At 45.3% G+C, this 17,398-nt stretch overlaps 1 protein-coding gene across 1 annotated transcript in view; it reads right to left on the reverse strand.

Annotated features, from left to right (window-relative positions):
* ncaph2 (non-SMC condensin II complex, subunit H2) overlaps positions 1 to 17,398 on the reverse strand; it is a 60,865-nt gene that overhangs the window by 4,453 nt on the left and 39,014 nt on the right. The window contains exons 12-19 of the mRNA XM_072471246.1: positions 15,869 to 15,935; positions 14,688 to 14,792; positions 13,350 to 13,403; positions 11,677 to 11,747; positions 10,607 to 10,724; positions 1,543 to 1,611; positions 1,316 to 1,371; positions 291 to 392 (exon numbers count right to left, since the gene is read on the reverse strand). Of these exons, the coding sequence (XP_072327347.1) occupies positions 291 to 392; positions 1,316 to 1,371; positions 1,543 to 1,611; positions 10,607 to 10,724; positions 11,677 to 11,747; positions 13,350 to 13,403; positions 14,688 to 14,792; positions 15,869 to 15,935 (642 nt within the window). The remainder of the gene's footprint in view (positions 1 to 290; positions 393 to 1,315; positions 1,372 to 1,542; positions 1,612 to 10,606; positions 10,725 to 11,676; positions 11,748 to 13,349; positions 13,404 to 14,687; positions 14,793 to 15,868; positions 15,936 to 17,398) is intronic.

Below are 17,398 nucleotides of genomic sequence, written 5' to 3' on the forward strand. Positions count from 1 at the left end.
TACCCTCCACTCAAAACCCCCACCTACAGTCTTATTAGTTGCCGACCCTCCAGCCTGCCCTTTGAAGAACAGTCACAATGGAAAAGAGAACAAGGTTTCAGAGAGGAAAACCTGCAGCAAATGAAAATCTGGGGAGTGGGGGGAGCTGAAAATGCTGTAAACACCCAGCAGCAGACTGAATGTAGAGTCATAGTTTCAGTCTGCTCCATCAGAAATGCTAAGCATCCTTCCATCACCACAACGCCCCAGAACATTGCTTCCTACATTATACCCAATTAAATCACTCTTACCTGTTCCTCCAGTCTTGGACCAATCTTCTCCTCCCAGTCCCTCACACGGAGGGAGAGCGCAGTCTCCTGGGCATACTGCTGGGAGTTAGCAATAAACAGCTCCTGGAATACAGGAATGCGTCAATCTGAAACAGCTTAATCCATCAACCAATGCATTAGGTAGAACTGCCATGATTTCAGGATTAGTGAACACTAGACTCATGTGTACCTTTCATTTAAGACTACACAAATGAATTGGAACAGCAAAAGCAACTTGTACCCCATACAACACTGTGCCCTCTATAGGCAGTACATAGTGGGTGTATATTACCCCATTATTCCCAATGACGCTGTCCTTGCACATTAGTTAGCCGACTAACCTTTTACATCCAATAACACTATCCTTGAATATTGGTGAGCAGTATATTACCACTATAACACTGCTCTTGTACATTTAAAGAAGGGGTTTATTACCCCTTTACTCCAAATCACTGCAACACTGCTCTTGTACAGTAAGGGCTACATTATCCCTGATATGAGTATTTTAACTACCCTCTGAAGTGGGCAAGAAAGTCTCTCAATTATACCAAACTGGTACAATGAATTTCAGTTCAGGGGAAGTCTACCATCACATTTTCAGGAAAATTAGGGATGGACAATAAGTGTCAGCCTTGTCATTGTCGTTCTCATTCCTAAAATAAATTGCAAAATGTTTAGGTACTGGATCTATTCTGTGCATCGCTACTGGAATCCATGCTGTGCTGAAAATTGCACCCTGTGCAGTTCAAGTCCCTCAGAATTATAGGTCAAGGCTTCCTAGATTAGAACTATTGGCTACATTAACATGTGATCATATAACATGTATTCGTACAGAACTCGGAAATGGACTGCCCTCCAAACATTTACACTAATTTTAACAGAGATTTTAAATATAGCTGAATATTTTAGTTTAAATATAGCTGAATATTAAATGTTTCCTGTACAGTGACAGAATAAAAAGGATGCTGAAACAAGACACACATTTAATTAACAGCAGCTTTACATACCACGTTCCTTCTAACAAGCTCCTCGTAACTCACGCTTCCAGATGCCCCAAGAGGTTCTGCAATTACAGACGAAAAATTGAATTACCAACAGAGATCTGCAGTTACAGGAGGGTTTACCCAGACCTACAGAGCAGGGGTGGGGTATTAATCAGGGTTACGGGGGTGAGATTCATCCATAGTTAGAGGAAGGGGTGGGGATTACCCATTGTTGGAGGAAGGAATATTACCCAGATTCAAGGACCTGTGGATGTCCTGAGCTGCATCAGCTTCTTGATCCAAATTAATGTCATAATCATCTAAAATAAAATAAACACAGATCAGAAACATTTTCCAGCTACTCACAATGTTTTAATCAGTAATGTCAATTTAATGTCAGAGGATGCAAACTCAATTTTCATTCTCAAGCGGTTCCTAGCTGATCTCAGAACCTGACTCAGACCAGAGAACATTACCATTACGATCAATTCCACAAGCATCAGTGTCTTTTTGAATAGGTATATCTCAATGCTGTTAGAAGAGGATAGGAGGGATGGACCAGATTGTCTTTACCCATCCGTCATTGTTCCTATGTTCCCAGAGCAATTGGACTGTGACTGTGAGCAGGAGTATTGCTCACTTTCTCCCATTACACAAAAACCAATCTGCCAGAACTGCTGTGTCGCAAATAAGATCAGGTGAGTCATCATATATGCCAGAAATATTTCCTGGATTATTTGAGTGTGGGTATTTCAGTGCTACATGAGAAGCCACTCCTGAGTTATTGACTCAACATGACTAATCCAAATAACCAGCTCAACATCTTTAAGGGACTGCAGTGGCTCAAGAAGGCAACTCACCACCTTCTGAAGGGCAACTAGGGATGTGCAATAAATGCTGGTCTAACCAGCGATGTCCACATCCCATAAATTAATTTAGAAAAAGGTAGGTCTAGAGATGCTGCAATAGAATTGTGGCCAATTACAGCCTTAATTCATCAGGGTTTATAATTTCTCACTCCCGTTTTCTTTTCATACTACTTGCAATATGGTAGCACAATGGTTAGCACTGTTGCTTCACAGTGTCGGGTACCCGGGTTCGATTCCCAGCTTGGGTCACTGTCTGTGGAGTCTGCGCTGGAATGTGGCAACTAAGGGAATTTTCACAGTAACTTCATTGCAGTGTTAATGTAAGCCTACTTGTGACACTAATAAAGATTATTAATTAACAAAAAATCCCGTAGTTAAGGAAGAATCCCATTCATTCTATTTAGGGCGCTCACTACCACCAAACAGTGCTAACCAGCAGTAACAGTGCTAACCAGCAGTAACCAGAGTGTGTTTCTGACTTGTACTTTCTTCCCACACTGCAATTAATTAGTGTTTAGAATTCTAGCAAGCCACTGATTTGCTCCCCACTCCTGGCAGAATATTGATGCTCCGTTTCTGCCGCCTTTCTGAGGCCGAGTGGGGGAGGAAATTAATCCCACCTCCTCACACAAATAAAATTATGCAAATAAGACAAATGGCAAACATCAAAGTTTGCGATGGCTGCTCTGAAGTCCCAGGAGTGAGCTGAGTGTCACTAGCGGAATATTAAGAAGAATTTGTGCAGTCGGAGGATTTACCTGCAGGATAATTAGGCTGCACAGGACCGGCAGGTATTGTTCTGGGCACCACCCTGACACAGTAACTGATCGCAGTCTCACTCACACAAATATAGCTGACGCTAGTCACAAGGGACCACACGAGGAGCAGTGTAACCTATTCCTGCTCATAATCATGTACTTATTAAATACAGGACAGCCATTGTTGAAATGTTTTCAGTAGTGGCACTCTCAATATATTAATGTTTGCAGCAGAGTCCTGTTGTGAAAGGATATCAGATGGAGCACATTTGACCCCTCCTCCCCTTCATTATACAGAGCAGATTGCTTTATCCCTTCACGCACTATGACACTGAGACAAAGGTATATTACCCCTTCATTCTGGATAGGATTCTCCCCATGTTCAGTACAGGAGCAAATTAATCTTTTACAGGAGGAGTGCTTATGTAACTTGGACTGAGGGGTAGCATGATTGCTGTTAGGATGCCAAAGGATCAAGATAATATTGCCCAAGACAAACTGTTTCAGCTTGACCAGAATAACAGAAGACTTCGCTGGAAGAGTAAATTCCAAGATATTTTATGGGAATAATATTTCAGGGAATGCGTAGTTAAATGGTTGATTACATTGGAAGGCAGCAAATGTAAACCCACTACACAAGAAAGGAGGGAAAGAGAGAAAAAAGCCTAAGATCAGTAGTCGTGAAATGTTAGAAACGTTATGATGATGATCCAAGTTGGGTGTTACAACCGGACAGGAGGATTCCAGAATGGAACCCTGGCTCAAAAGACATGGGGCGCGATTCTCTGCTCCGACGGCAGTGTCGGCGCCGGCGTCAAAACGGGAGTGTTTCACTCAGCGGTTGGCGCCCGTTCCAGGACCCCATTCTGCGCTGTACAAGGGGGCTAAGCAGGGGAGCGGCGGGAGGCGCAGCTTCGGCGACGCGGCGCCACGCAATTGACGCGGCGCCGCGTCACACATAAAGCGACGCAAGCGCACAGGCCGCCGATGGAGCAACATGGCGCCACCGAGCAGCGACCCGGTTCACAGACGTCGACCTGGAGACGCTCCTGGGCGCCCTCGAGGAGAGATGGGGGCGCCTGTACCCTGGACCCAGCCAGAGGGTCCCACCCAACGTGGCCCGGCGTCTGTGGAGGGAGGTGGGCGTGGTCGTCAGTCCCATCACGTTGACACCCAGGACTGGCGAGCAGTGTTGCAAAAAGCTCAACGACCTGAGGGCAACCAGGGTGAGTACCCAGCAATGTGCCCATGGCGGAGGATACAGGACAGGGTGATTTCGGGTGTGTGGGTCGGAGAGTGCAGGGTCTCGGCGATTTACCAGGAGCTGCAGGAGGTGGAAGAAGCCTCGGTGCAGGAGCTGAAGGGCAAGTGGGAGGAGGAGCTGGGTGAGGAGCTGGATGAGAGCCTGTGGGCTGACGCCCTGGGCATGGTTAATCCCTCCTCGTCTTGCGCCAGGCTCAGCCTGAACCAGTTTAAAGTGGTGCACAGGGCGCATATGACAGGGGCGAGGATGTGTAAGTTTTTTGGGGTAGAGGACAGGTGTGTGAGGTGTTCGGGGAGTCCAGCAAATCACGCCCATATGTTCTGGGCGTGTCCGGCACTTGAGGGGTTTTGGAGGGGCTCCGCAAGGGCTATGTCCAGAATCTTGGATACTTGGGTAAAACCGAGCTGGGGGATAGCAATATTTGGGGTGTCAGACAAGCCGGGAGTACAGGAGCCGAAAGAGGCCGGAGTTCTGGCCTTTGCCTCTTTGGTAGCCCGGAGAAGGATCTTACTAATGTGGAGGGACGCAAAGCCCCCAAGCGTGGAGGCTTGGATCAATGACATGGCGGGGTTTCTCAGGTTGGAGAAGATAAAAGTTTGCCTTGCGAGGGTCTGTGCAGGGGTTCTCCGGGCGGTGGCAACCGTTCCGAGGGAGGGGGGTCTTGTTCTGGTTTATGTAACGGGCGTTTGCCCCATTTTTGTTCTTAGTTTGTTAGATGGTTTAATGGTTAGAGGGTTAAGTTGCTTTGTGTGTTGGCGTAATGCCCTTTGTATATTTTCTTTCCTTTCTGGAGTGTTTTGTAAAAATTTATTGGAAAATTTTGAATAAACATATATATTTTTTTAAACTACAACGGTCTCATTAACACAGTCCCTTTTAAGCAGACCAGATGACTGTAATAAGACTCACACCTCTCTGAACCAAAGGGAATGTATGTGGATTTCTATTTAAAATCCCCTCAGATGATCTTTATACCGTGAGCCACGTTGTCTCACTGAACACTGGCTTCCACACCAATGATTTAAATTGCGCTTTTGAAAGTTACACTTTCAAAGTGTTTTCCCTCTGCTGCTTAACGCTTCTCCCTTCAGGTTTCCTCTGTCTTAAAGACATTTACTCAAGGCGACATGGTGGCACAGTGGTTAACATTGCTGCTGCCTCATGGCGCCGAGGACCCAAGTTCGATCCCGGCCCTGGGCCACAGTCTGTGTTGAGTTTGCACATTCCCCCCATGTCTGCGTGGGTCTCACCCCCCACAACCCAAAGATGTGCAGTTTAGGTGGATTGGCCAAGCTAAATCGCCCCTTAATTGGGAAAAAAAGAATTGGGTACTCTAAATTTAAATTTTTTTTTAAAAACACAACTTTTTTATTTATGGTTTAAAAAAAAATATACAGTACCCAATTTCATTTCCCCATTAAGGGGCAATTTAATGTGGCCAATCCACCTAAACTGCATATCTTTGGGTTGAGGGGGTGAAACCCATGCCGATACGGGGATAATGTGAAAACTCCACATAGACAAGGAACCGGGGCCGGGATCGAACCCGGGTCCTCGGTGGCGTGAGGCGGCAGTGCTAACCACTGCACCACCGCCCAAACTCTAAGGTTCAGCCACCGATTTCCACAATTATTTCAAATTATGTCTCCCAAACTGTAGTAATTTCTCACAAACCTTAGCACTACTTAGCAGATATGTTTCAGCTTCTCACAATCCAATGACTTTTCACCTCTCTGTGACTTTACTGAACAGTAATCGGTTCTCGTTCCCCGTTTCCTCTGTTCCATTAACTCCAGACTTCTTGGAAACTTCTCTTCATTTCTGTAGTTTGCTTAACAGCTGGACTTTAGATTTCCAGCATCTGTTTTCTTAACCATTACTCTATAGTATGACGTTTCTTCCAGCAAGGCTAGAGATGTTGCCTCTTTAGCCTTCTAAAAAGTAATAGTTGCCTTCTCTCTCATTACCTATCTCTAACTGCAATCAAATTAGCTAAACTAAAACTTAAAAGTTTCACCTCAAGGCTCCAGGTGTTAAGCAACCATTCCTGGTTTATTCAATCTGCTTCCCATAGCCCTCTCTATGCACAATAGAAAAACAGTTGGAATTGAAACCATTCTCCACGCATACAAATGCTTTTGTCCAGCGTGAATATAACTATAGGTTTTACCCTTCCAGGCATAGAAACATTAAATTAAACCCACTTAAAACTATACCTTATTTCTAATGTTTACCACTAGCCACTTAAAATACCTTTGTTTTCCTAACATTATAAACAACCTTTGTTTTCCTAACATTATAAACAATGTCATAACGGGACACTTAGAAAACAGTGGTAGGATTGGGCAGAATATAACAGGAATAATGTCTGACAAACCTGCTTGGAGATCTTGGAGGATGTACCTCCTAGCAGAATAGATAAGGGGAAACCAGTGGATGTGTGTACTTGGATTTTCAGAAGGCATTCGATAAGGTCCCACCCAAAATTAAAGCCCATGGGAATGGGGGTAATATTCTGGCATGGATTGAGAACTGGTTAACAAACAGAAAACAGATGGGTCATTCTCAGGTTGGCAGGCTAAGATTAGTGCGGTACTGCAGGATCAGTGCTCAGGCCCCAGCTATTCAGAATCTATATAACTCATTTGAATGTGGGGAGCAAATGTAATATTTTCACGTTTGCTGATGTTACAAAACTACGTGGGAATGTAAGTTGTGAGGAAAATGCAAGGAGCCTTCACGGAGATTTAGGCAGGCTTAGTGAATGGGCAAGAAATGACAGATAGCATATAATGTGGAAAAATGTGACGTTATTCACTTAGGTAAGAAATATTCTATATTTCGTTTTTTTCCTAAATGGTGAGAGATTGGAAGGGATGATTTCCAAAGTGTTCCCTTGCCCATGTGACACTGAAATCTAGCACGCAGGTACAGCAAGCAATTGTTAAATGGAATGTTGGCCTTTGTTGCAAAAGAATTGAGTGCAGGAGTCTTGCTGAAATTGTTCAGGGCCTTGGTCAGACTGCACAGGGAGTAGTGTACACAATTTTGGTCTCTTTAACCAAGGAAGGATACAAATGCAACAAAGATTCACCAGTCACCCCTGGAATGGCGGAAATGTCCAACGGAGGAGAATTAGAGGACACTGGGCCTGTGTTAGAACATAGAACATAACAGCGCAGTACAGGCCCTTCGGCCCTCGATGTTGCGCCAACCTGTGAAACCACTCTAAAGCCCATCTACACTATTCCTTTATCGTCCATATGTCTATCCAATAACCATTTGAATGCCCTTAGTGTTGGCGAGTCCACTACTGTTGCAGGCAGGGCATTCCATGCCCTTACTACTCTCCGAGTAAAAAACCTACCTCTGACATCTATCCTATATCTATCTCCCCTCAATTTAAAGCTATGTTCCCTCGTGCTAGACATCACCATCCGAGGAAGAAGGCTCTCACTGTCCACCCTATCCAATCCTCTGATCATCTTGTATGCCTCAATTAAATCACCTCTTAACCTTCTTCTCTCTAACGAAAACAGCCTCAAGTCCCTCAGCCTTCCCTCATAAGATCTTCCCTCCATACCAGGCAACATTCTGGTAAATCTCCTCTGGACCCTTTCCAATGCTTCCACATCCTTCCTATAATGTGGCGACCAGAAATTACCCTTCATGTATATGCGCAGTGCCAGAGGTTGCAGCCCGTGTTCTCTAGAGTTTAGAAGAATGAGGGGTGATCTCATTGCAGCATATAAAATTCTTACAGGGCTCAACAGGGTAGATGCAGGAAGGATGTTTTCCCTGGTTGGGGGCTGGCGGGGTTTCTAGAACCAGGGGGCACAGTCTCTGAGTAAGAGGTAGGCCATTTGGGATGAATAGAGAGGAGGATGAATCTTTGAAATTCTCTACCCAGAGTGCTGTGGAAGCTCAGTCATCGAGTATGTCTTAGAGATCCATATATAGAACATCACAGCGCAGTACAGGCCCTTCGGCCCTCGATGTTGCGCCGACCTGTGAAACCACTCAAAGCTCATCTTCATTTCTGGCTAAGTTTGCCGATGATACAAAGATAGGTGGAGGGGCAGGTAGTATGGAGGAGGTGGGGAGGCTGCAGAAAGATTTAGACAGTTTAGGAGAGTGGTCCAAGAAATGGCTGATGAAATTCAACGTGGGCAAGTGCGAGGTCTTGCACTTTGGAAAAAAGAATAGAGGCATGGACTATTTTCTAAACGGTGACAAAATTCACAATGCTGAAGTGCAAAGGGACTTGGGAGTCCTAGTCCAGGATTCTCTAAAGGTAAACTTGCAGGTTGAGTCCGTAATTAAGAAAGCAAATGCAATGTTGTCATTTATCTCAAGAGGCTTGGAATATAAAAGCAGGGATGTATTTCTGAAGCATTATAAAGCATTAGTTAGGCCCCATTTAGAATACTGTGAGCAATTTTGGGCCCCACACCTCAGGAAGGACATACTGGCACTGGAGCGGGTCCAGTGGAGATTCACACAGATGATCCCAGGAATGGTAGGCCTAACATACGATGAACGTCGGAGGATCCTGGGATTATATTCATTGGAGTTTAGGAGGTTACGGGGAGATCTAATAGAAACTTACAAGATAATGAATGGCTTAGATAGGGTGGACGTAGGGAAGTTGTTTCCATTAGCAGGGGAGACTAGGACCCGGGGGCACAGCCTTAGAATAAAAGGGAGTCACTTTTGAACAGAGATGAGGAGAAATTTCTTCAGCCAGAGTGGTGAGTCTGTGGAATTCATTGCCACAGAGGGCGGTGGAGGCCGGGACGTTGAGTGTCTTTAAGACAGAAGTTGATAAATTCTTGATTTCTCGAGGAATTAAGGGCTATGGAGAGAGAGAGGGTAAATGGAGTTGAAATCAGCCATGATTGAATGGTGGAGTGGACCCGATGGGCCGAATGGCCTTACTTCCGCTCCTATGTCTTATGGTCTTACACTATTCCCTTATCGTCCATATGTCTATCCAATGACCATTTGAATGCCCTTAGTGTTGGTGAGTCCACTACTGTTGCAGGCAGGCATTCCACACCCTTACTACTCTCTGAGTAAAGAACCTACCTCTGACATCTGTCCGAGATCTATATCCCCTCAATTTAAAGTTATGTTCCCTCGTGCTAGACATCACCATCCGAGGAAAAAGGCTCTCACTGTCCACCCTATCCAATCCTCTGATCATCTTGTATGCCTCAATTAAGTCACCTCTTAACCTTCTTCTCTCTAACGAAAACAGCCTCAAGTCCCTCAGCCTTTCCTCATAAGATCGTCCCTCCATACCAGGCAACATTCTGATAAATCTCCTCTGCACCCTTTCCAATGCTTCCACACCCTTCCTATAATGCGGCGACCAGAATTGCACGCAATACTCCAAATGCGGCCGCACCAGAGTTTTGTACAGCTGCAACATGACCTCATGGCTCCGAAACTCAATCCCTCTACCAATAAAAGCTAACACACCGTACGCCTTCTTAACAACCCTCTCAACCTGGGTGGCAACTTTCAGGGATCAATGTACATGGACACCGAGATCTCTGCTCATCCACACTGCCAAGAATCTTACCATTAGCCCAGTACTGGGTCTTCCTGTTATTCCTTCCAAAATGAATCACCTCACACTTTTCTGCATTAAACTCCATTTGCCACCTCTCAGCCCAGCGCTGCAGCTTATCTATGTCCCTCTGTAACTTGTAACATCCTTCCGCACTGTCCACAACTCCACCAACTTTAGTGTCATCTGCAAATTTACTCACCCATCCTTCTACGCCCCCCTCCAGGTCATTTATAAAAATGACAAACAGCAGTGGCCCCAAAACAGATCCTTGTGGTACACCACTAGTAACTGGACTTCAGGCTGAACATTTCCCATCAACCACCACCCTTTGTCTTCTTCCAGCTAGCCAATTTCTGATCCAATTTCTCGATATTAAACATATCAAGGGATATGGGGATTGTGTGGGTAAATGGCGTTGAGGTAGAAGATCAGACATGATCTCGTCGAATGACAGAGCAGGCTAGAGGGACCAAATGGCCTACTCCTATTTCCTATGTTCCGAGAACAGTCTTGCTTGGAAGAAGCCAAAAGCAATTAGTCAGTTGATCCTTTAAGGGGTCATCAACCTGAAACGTTAACTCTGTTTCTCTCCTTGTTGCCTCCCGACTCGCTCGGTATTTCCAACATTTTCTGTTTTCATGTGGTAAATGGTGTACACCTGTGGCAGTGGATTGGACTCATCATTCTGTCAAACTGCTGAACCCCACCAATACAGCTGGTCGAGTGGGGCGGCAGCTGATGGTCAGCTGACAGGGGCTTCTGCATTTGTTGCAGGAGGGTATCCATCTCTGGGGGCTGAAATATATGGCAAGTGTAAAATGTGTGAAATTTATTTTCTTTCATTACCTTCTACTCCATCGTTATCCAGATGGTCTTCAGCTCTCTCTTCCAAGTCATTTACTTCTTCTTCCATGTTTCCTCCTTCTATCTCAAACTCCTCTATTTCCTGCCCACGCAGAACAATCTGCAGAGGAAAGACTTCATTAGCATAATCATATACACAAACAACAGGAGCTCTGACACAAACTAGAATACATCAACGAACACAACACTTGAAGCAGACTCTATATTAATCAATTCCCCTTCAAACCTGGTGTACAAGCCATTTCAATTGGCCATTTATATACCACAAGATCATCTCAGATTGGTGAGTAAAGCACATGTTTCACCTCTCTGTCATATGTTACAACATTTCTGTACTCTTGTACCCCAAGATCCCTAGCCAATTCCCCATTAAACGGACGTAACTCCCAGTGCTGAGGACCCAGGTTCGATCGCAGTCACAGGTTACTGTCCATTTGTGCACAGTCTGTTTGCACATTCTCCCCATGTCTGCATGGGCTCCACAACCCAAAGATGTGCAGGTTAGGTGGATCGGCCATGCTAAATTGCCCTTTAATTGGGAAAAAAAGAATTGGGTACTTTAAAAAAAATGTTTTAATGGATGTAACTCTACAGAAATATTATAAATCTCTTCCTCAAAAGCTCCTCAAGGTAAATTACTCTGTGTAATAAACCCCTATGAAAACCAAATTTTCCTCTTCATTCTCCTCATTGTAATCTTCAGTCTGTGCCTCCAGTTACTAATTCACGGATCTGTGGGGATGATCTTTCTCAAACATTGCCGGAAATATTCACTGGGTAGTGATCAGGAGCAGCAGCCCTGGCTGTTTTATCTTCTTCCCAGGTTTGCGTCAAATTGCAGTACCCTACTGCCACCTGAGAACAGATAATTTAGCACAGACTTGGCTAGATGGCTCACTCCCACTGATCCAGTACTGATCCAGTCAGAAATCCTGAAGTTAACATTTCTCAATTTGTGCAGATTGATTTTTGATTTAAATTGATCTGCAGACTGTCCAAGAGTTTCTGCTGGCCTTTCCCTCCCTAATTTGTGGCTCTCGTCAAACACTCACCATCCTTTGTTGATGTTTCCTCTGTGCTCCAAGTCTCTCCTTCATGTGCTGCCAGTACAGAACTTCCATATCTGCAAAGGAAAGAGACCATCTTTAAAGTCAGCCAGCAGCATACAAACAAGCCAAACTCTCAAAATGACAACGCTCAAGAAAATCAGTTGTTTACTTGGTGAGGCTCCTCCTCGCTACCAGCCACTCTGCTGAGACACCTGTCCTGCCATGAGCACCTGACAGTGGAGGAGGGTGTAATGGAGGGGTGGGGGAAAAGAGAAGGCCACCTTCTTAAACCCCTCCGCATGCCCCCCCCCCCAATCCTCAACTCCAACTGCAAGTGTGAGGAGCTCATGGATTTCTTTGTCACAAAGATGAAACCCATCGCTTAACTTCCTCTGCTACTTCCTACTCTCCTTCGAGTTCACCACACTCGGCTTCCTCTAATGTTTCCCCAAAATATGCATTTTTCTCTAATTTCTCACCCACATTCCATCCTGACTCAAGGCCCAACTCCGCCTCCCTTGATCCTGTTCCAACCAAACTACGGACCTCCCAACTTCCCTTTCTGGCTCCCAGGTTAGGCAACATTGTTATAGGTCCCTCTCCTAGAGTACTGTCCCCACTCCCCCTTCAAATCATCGCCACACTCTCCTCAAAAATTCATCCTTGTTTTGCAATGCACAGTCAATTAATTTAAGCGTTCAGGTCCTTAAACGGTCGCACATCTGGTAGCCTAAAGTGGACAGCCTGTGCGTGGGAACATTTGGGTTGCTGCAAGGCCTAAAGGACGCACTGCCCTTGGCTCTCCTGCTCTTGCAAATACATCCCAGTCGCTAACCTCCCTTTCCTCGCCAATGCCCAAGAACATGTCCACATCGTAGTTATTTCCTCCAGAATTCTATATTTGAATCCCTCCAATTTAGTTTACACCCATATCACAGCAGTGAAACAGCCCTTACCAAAGTCACAAACGCAACTGTGGTAAATTATGCTTTCTCATCCTTCTCAATCGGTCTGATTGAGATGGTTGGCCACATCATCCCCTGCCATCACCCACCAGGTGGGTTCGCTTGCTTCCATTCTCAGTCATAGCCGGATAATCTCATGCAATGGTTTCGCTTTCCGCTGCCACGCAATTACATCTGAAGTTCCCCAAGGATCTATACTTTTCCCTCTAGCCCTTCTTATCTACGTGCTACTCCTCAATCACATCATCCAAAAACAAATCTCAAATTCCATTGTAGGCTGATGACAATTAACTCCATCTCACAACAACCTCTCAATTCCTCCACCGTCTCGGAGCTGGCACACTGCTTGGCCCAAGATCCAATACGGTTTGAGCAGAAATTTTCTCGACTTAAAGCCATCGTCTCTTGCCCTCTCCATTGACGCTATTCCTGAGTCACTGATTCTACCTTTTCCTAGTCAATGTTTCAGACTGAATCAGACTGTTGTATCCCATGGAAGGATACAGAGCAGGTGAGCGTTGCAGGAATGAGTAATCTGAAGAGGCAATCATTTCCTCAGTGAAAGATTAGGACTGGTTAGGATATGGACAATACGCACATTACAATGAATTCACTCCAGGTCTTATATTTTGTAAATCAGAAAAACCTTTTAAATGGACCCCTTGATGAAAGAATGCAGGCTGATTTCAGATGCCCTGCACTGCTTCTCACCTGCAAATGTTGGGCCTCTTCTCCTGTTCTTCGCCTCACTCCATCCACCGTAATCTGGGGAGAGAAAAAAAAGAGTTTGAGAGGTGGAGTCAGACAGAGAGGATGTAGAACAATGCTTTTCAAACTTTTTTCCCTCAGGACCCACTTGCCAACTGGCCATCCTTCAAGACTCACGCCGGCTGACCTTCGGGACCCATGCCGCGTTTGCTAACCCAGTCTATCCTGACTCAAGGCAGTGTTTGAGACACAAAGTTTCTTGCTCAAGGCAAGGGAGGGAAAGTAAATCATCTAGTTTTTAGCCCCTGATACATTGAATTTATGTCAACATTGAGTGAGGACAGGATCGTATATGCTTGTGATGTTCTCCCGTCTACAAGAGTTCAATGTCCGGGGTCACATATGAAGGATAGTTACTCATGAGAGAGACTGGAGAGCCGCCAACAATTGTGAACCTGAATTAATCATGGGACACTGTCTCGAGGAAACAAAGAAGTGAAGGAAGAAGACCAAGGAGTGGAGAACAGATATGAATGCTGACACTAAAACTGGCCCACAGACAATTGACAGACTAACTGTTCTGGTTGTCATTAATCAGACAAAATGGACATTGAAAACGGTTTTATCAGATATTCATTATTTTCTCAAGATAGTCAATTGTGGCATTGTGGTGTGCTCACGTCTCCCCAACTAGAAGACATTGCAGTCATTTTGTGGAGACTGTTGTCTCCAATAGCATTGCTCTTGCTGCAATGACAGCCGATTCCCTACACGCATGCACGGGGCCCACGTCCAGAATAATGGAAGTGCAGATGGAGCAAACTCTTGGGCCGCAGCTTTGGCCAGGAGAAGTAGCGGAATCCGCCAAACGGTTCACGGACAAGGTTTTCGAGGCGGAGCTGCTGCCAGGCAAGGGTTGGTGGTGGTGGGTTGGGCGGGAACTGTGAGGCTTACAGGAAATCTGTCAAATAATTGCTCCCTCTAGAGGACAGATTTGATATTTTAAGCAGTAATTTCCCTGAAGACTTCCGAACACTGACATTGCGGGTTGATGAATGCAGAGCACCGTGACCTGTGGCTCCACGACACTTCTGAAACCCGCCCGCAACACGCCGTTTGAAAAACCCTGATGTAGAGCACCATACATAATTATAATAGCAATGAATGTCACGGTGTATGACTCACTAATGGTGAGCCATACAGTACAAGAATGTACCTGCATCGAATGAAAGGAGCGCGAGGGCTGTGTAGTATGTGCAGTATGTAGTATCCACATTCGGACACGGAGCAAACTTCAAGGATTCAGCAAACACAGGAAACAATTGGTCAGTAGCTACTCACATGTTACAGAGAACCACTTCCCAAACTCTTTCAATTTCATACAGGTTTTCCTTTTCCGCTTGTTTCCTGTGACGTCGACACATGATGGAATGACAAAGTGCTTTCCTGCAAAATATAAAATCACCGCACTAAGTCTAAGACCACAACAGAGTAATGAGGGGAATAATAACACAAAACAGTTTATCACACAATTCGCAACCCAACAGTCACTCCCTCCATGATTCGATGATTTATCAGATGGTCAATGTGCTGTTCAGTTTGTTGGGTGGCAAGTGTATCAGTGGGCTCTACCGATTTGGCAGGGTGATCATTGTGGTACTAGGTTGTGCAGGCCAGGATTTCAGGTCAGAACTCCAACTCGAGATGAGTGACCCCAGGCAAGACAGACATTACTTTTGACTCATAGCGATCAGTCTAGGTTATGAAAGCTTCAATTGTTCCCAGCATTTTTGAGGAAAAGTTCCAGATTTCCACTATCCTGTGTGTACAAAAAGTGCTTCTTGGCATCACCACTGAATGACATAGCTCTCATTTTGAGACTATGGCCAGCTTCCAACCACTGTTCTGCTGGAAGGTTCTTGCAGCAAGGCAGACTCAACTGCAGCATCCTCCCTGCTTCAATAGAGCACCAATCCCAGCCCAGGTTCCCACGCAAAAACTGTCCGGGCGAGATAGCAGCCAGTAACAGGGGAACTACTCCAAACACTCTGCAGTAAGGAGCAAACTATCCTCTCTCAATCTGGTAGTTCTCACCTCCTTAAACTGTTCAGCCACACCTCCCCATAAGCAACACGCAACTGCACTGTCACAGCACAGATATACGGCAAACGGCAACTCTCTCTCTGCTGTCCCATGCAATGTTCCGCCAATGTGGGCAACGATTGATTTTGCTAAAAACCGAGATAGAGGGTTAGCAATAGCTGTGCTGAAATCTCGATCATGGCATTCCTTGAAGTAGGTATCAACAGGTTACCTGAGGGGGGGGGGGGGTTATACAGAGAATGATGGAACAATCGGACAGGCCCAAAGTAATCAGACAGCTGCCACTCAGTCATGACCCCCACCCTGTCCCTTGATAAGGTTATCAATATTCCTTGTTGAATCAAAGAAACATTGCTTGAGTTTATGCCCGAGTTTCTTCTCTTAATAGAGATGGAAACTGGATATATTCAATGAGATACCTTTCTTGAACGGCTTGTCTTGGGTGGCTTCAAAAGGGTCCAGGCTCCTCCAGGGGTCGAGTACTTCCTACAATGCAAACAAGAATAGCAAGTAGTAAGAGAGAGCGAACTTGCATTTATATAGTTCTATTTGATGTAGCAGCTATTTGCAGACAGCAAAACCTAGAAACACCAATGAGATACATGGCCAAATTAGGCGGTTTTGCTGTTGATTGAAAGATTTAGAGACACATCCCGCCAGTGCAGCACTCCATGAGCACTGGCCCTCCTGTGCCTCAGCGATACCCCAAAACATCAGTCTGAATTACGTGCTTAAGTTTCCAGGGTGGTGCTCGACTCCACCAAATTCCTCCTCCTCCACTCCCTGAGCATCTCACCCAATGCCTACTTGGGTTGAATTCACCAACAGCTTTCCTGGTTGTCTCAATCGCACAATCCACTACTGAGTCCAAGGCACCACCAGCACATCTTTCTTCAGCACCTGCCTCCATATTTTCCTCCAAGATGTCTTCTCGCTCACCCTGGGCATAGTGTTGATAGGGTGCAACTGCCAGAAAAAGCAATGAATTCTTTAAAACTTTCCGCCTTTATTGTAAACGAGCTAGTTTTCTGAACTTCAGCTCGAGGAAAAACACTTATTTCAGGACAGGAGATTAACAACAAATGACTTCGCCCATCCCCTCCAAAACATACAAGAACTCTCTGGGGTTGTTGTGCGCAGATCTTTGAAGATGGGAGGACAGGTTAACACAGCAATTAATGAAGTTTATTGGTATCCTGAGCTTTATGAACAGAAATATAGAGTATAAAAACCAGGAAGTCAAGTTAAAACTTTATAAAACACCTATTTGGGCACAGCTGGAATTGTATCCAACTTTGGACACCACATTTTATGAAGAACACGAAGGCTTTGGACAAGTATAGAAGAGATTTATGAGAATGATTCTGGGAATTGTTCTGGGGTAAAGGATTAGTTACGTGGATAGGCTGGAAAAGCTGGAGTTTTTCTTTACCGTAAGTAAAAATTTTTACCGATGAGTAAAAAAACAAAACCATTTCCAGTGGCTGAAGTGTCTCACCAGCGATTGGCAAAAGAACTAGAAGCAGCAAACAAATGAGAAAACAAACGGTTATGATTTGGACAATGCTGCCTGATAAGGGACTGGAAACGGAGTTGGGAATTGGGGAAAATCTTGCAGGGACATGGGGAAAAATGGCAGGAGAGTGGGGCTAACTGGATTGCTCTTTGGCCCATCGAGTGCCATCTTCCATATTATATTGCCCTGTGGTTACATTTCATGTTACCGCAGTACACCCAATGCACAGACCTGCCCTTGTTGATGGTTTTGATCACATATTCAGTCACTTTGCTAATGCTCAAGAGTGGACCGATGAGCCGGCGTGGGTGCTTGCATGGAGGCGGCTTTGTGTAAGGACACAAGTTTAGGGGCACTGGTGATGGCGCCCCTGCCGTTCCCGCCGGTGCGGTACTCCACCAGTCCAGTGGTGGTGGTGGCCCTGAGAGTCTGG

Source organism: Scyliorhinus torazame, chromosome 13 (assembly GCF_047496885.1).
Source record: "Scyliorhinus torazame isolate Kashiwa2021f chromosome 13, sScyTor2.1, whole genome shotgun sequence".
Lineage (NCBI taxonomy): Eukaryota > Metazoa > Chordata > Chondrichthyes > Carcharhiniformes > Scyliorhinidae > Scyliorhinus > Scyliorhinus torazame.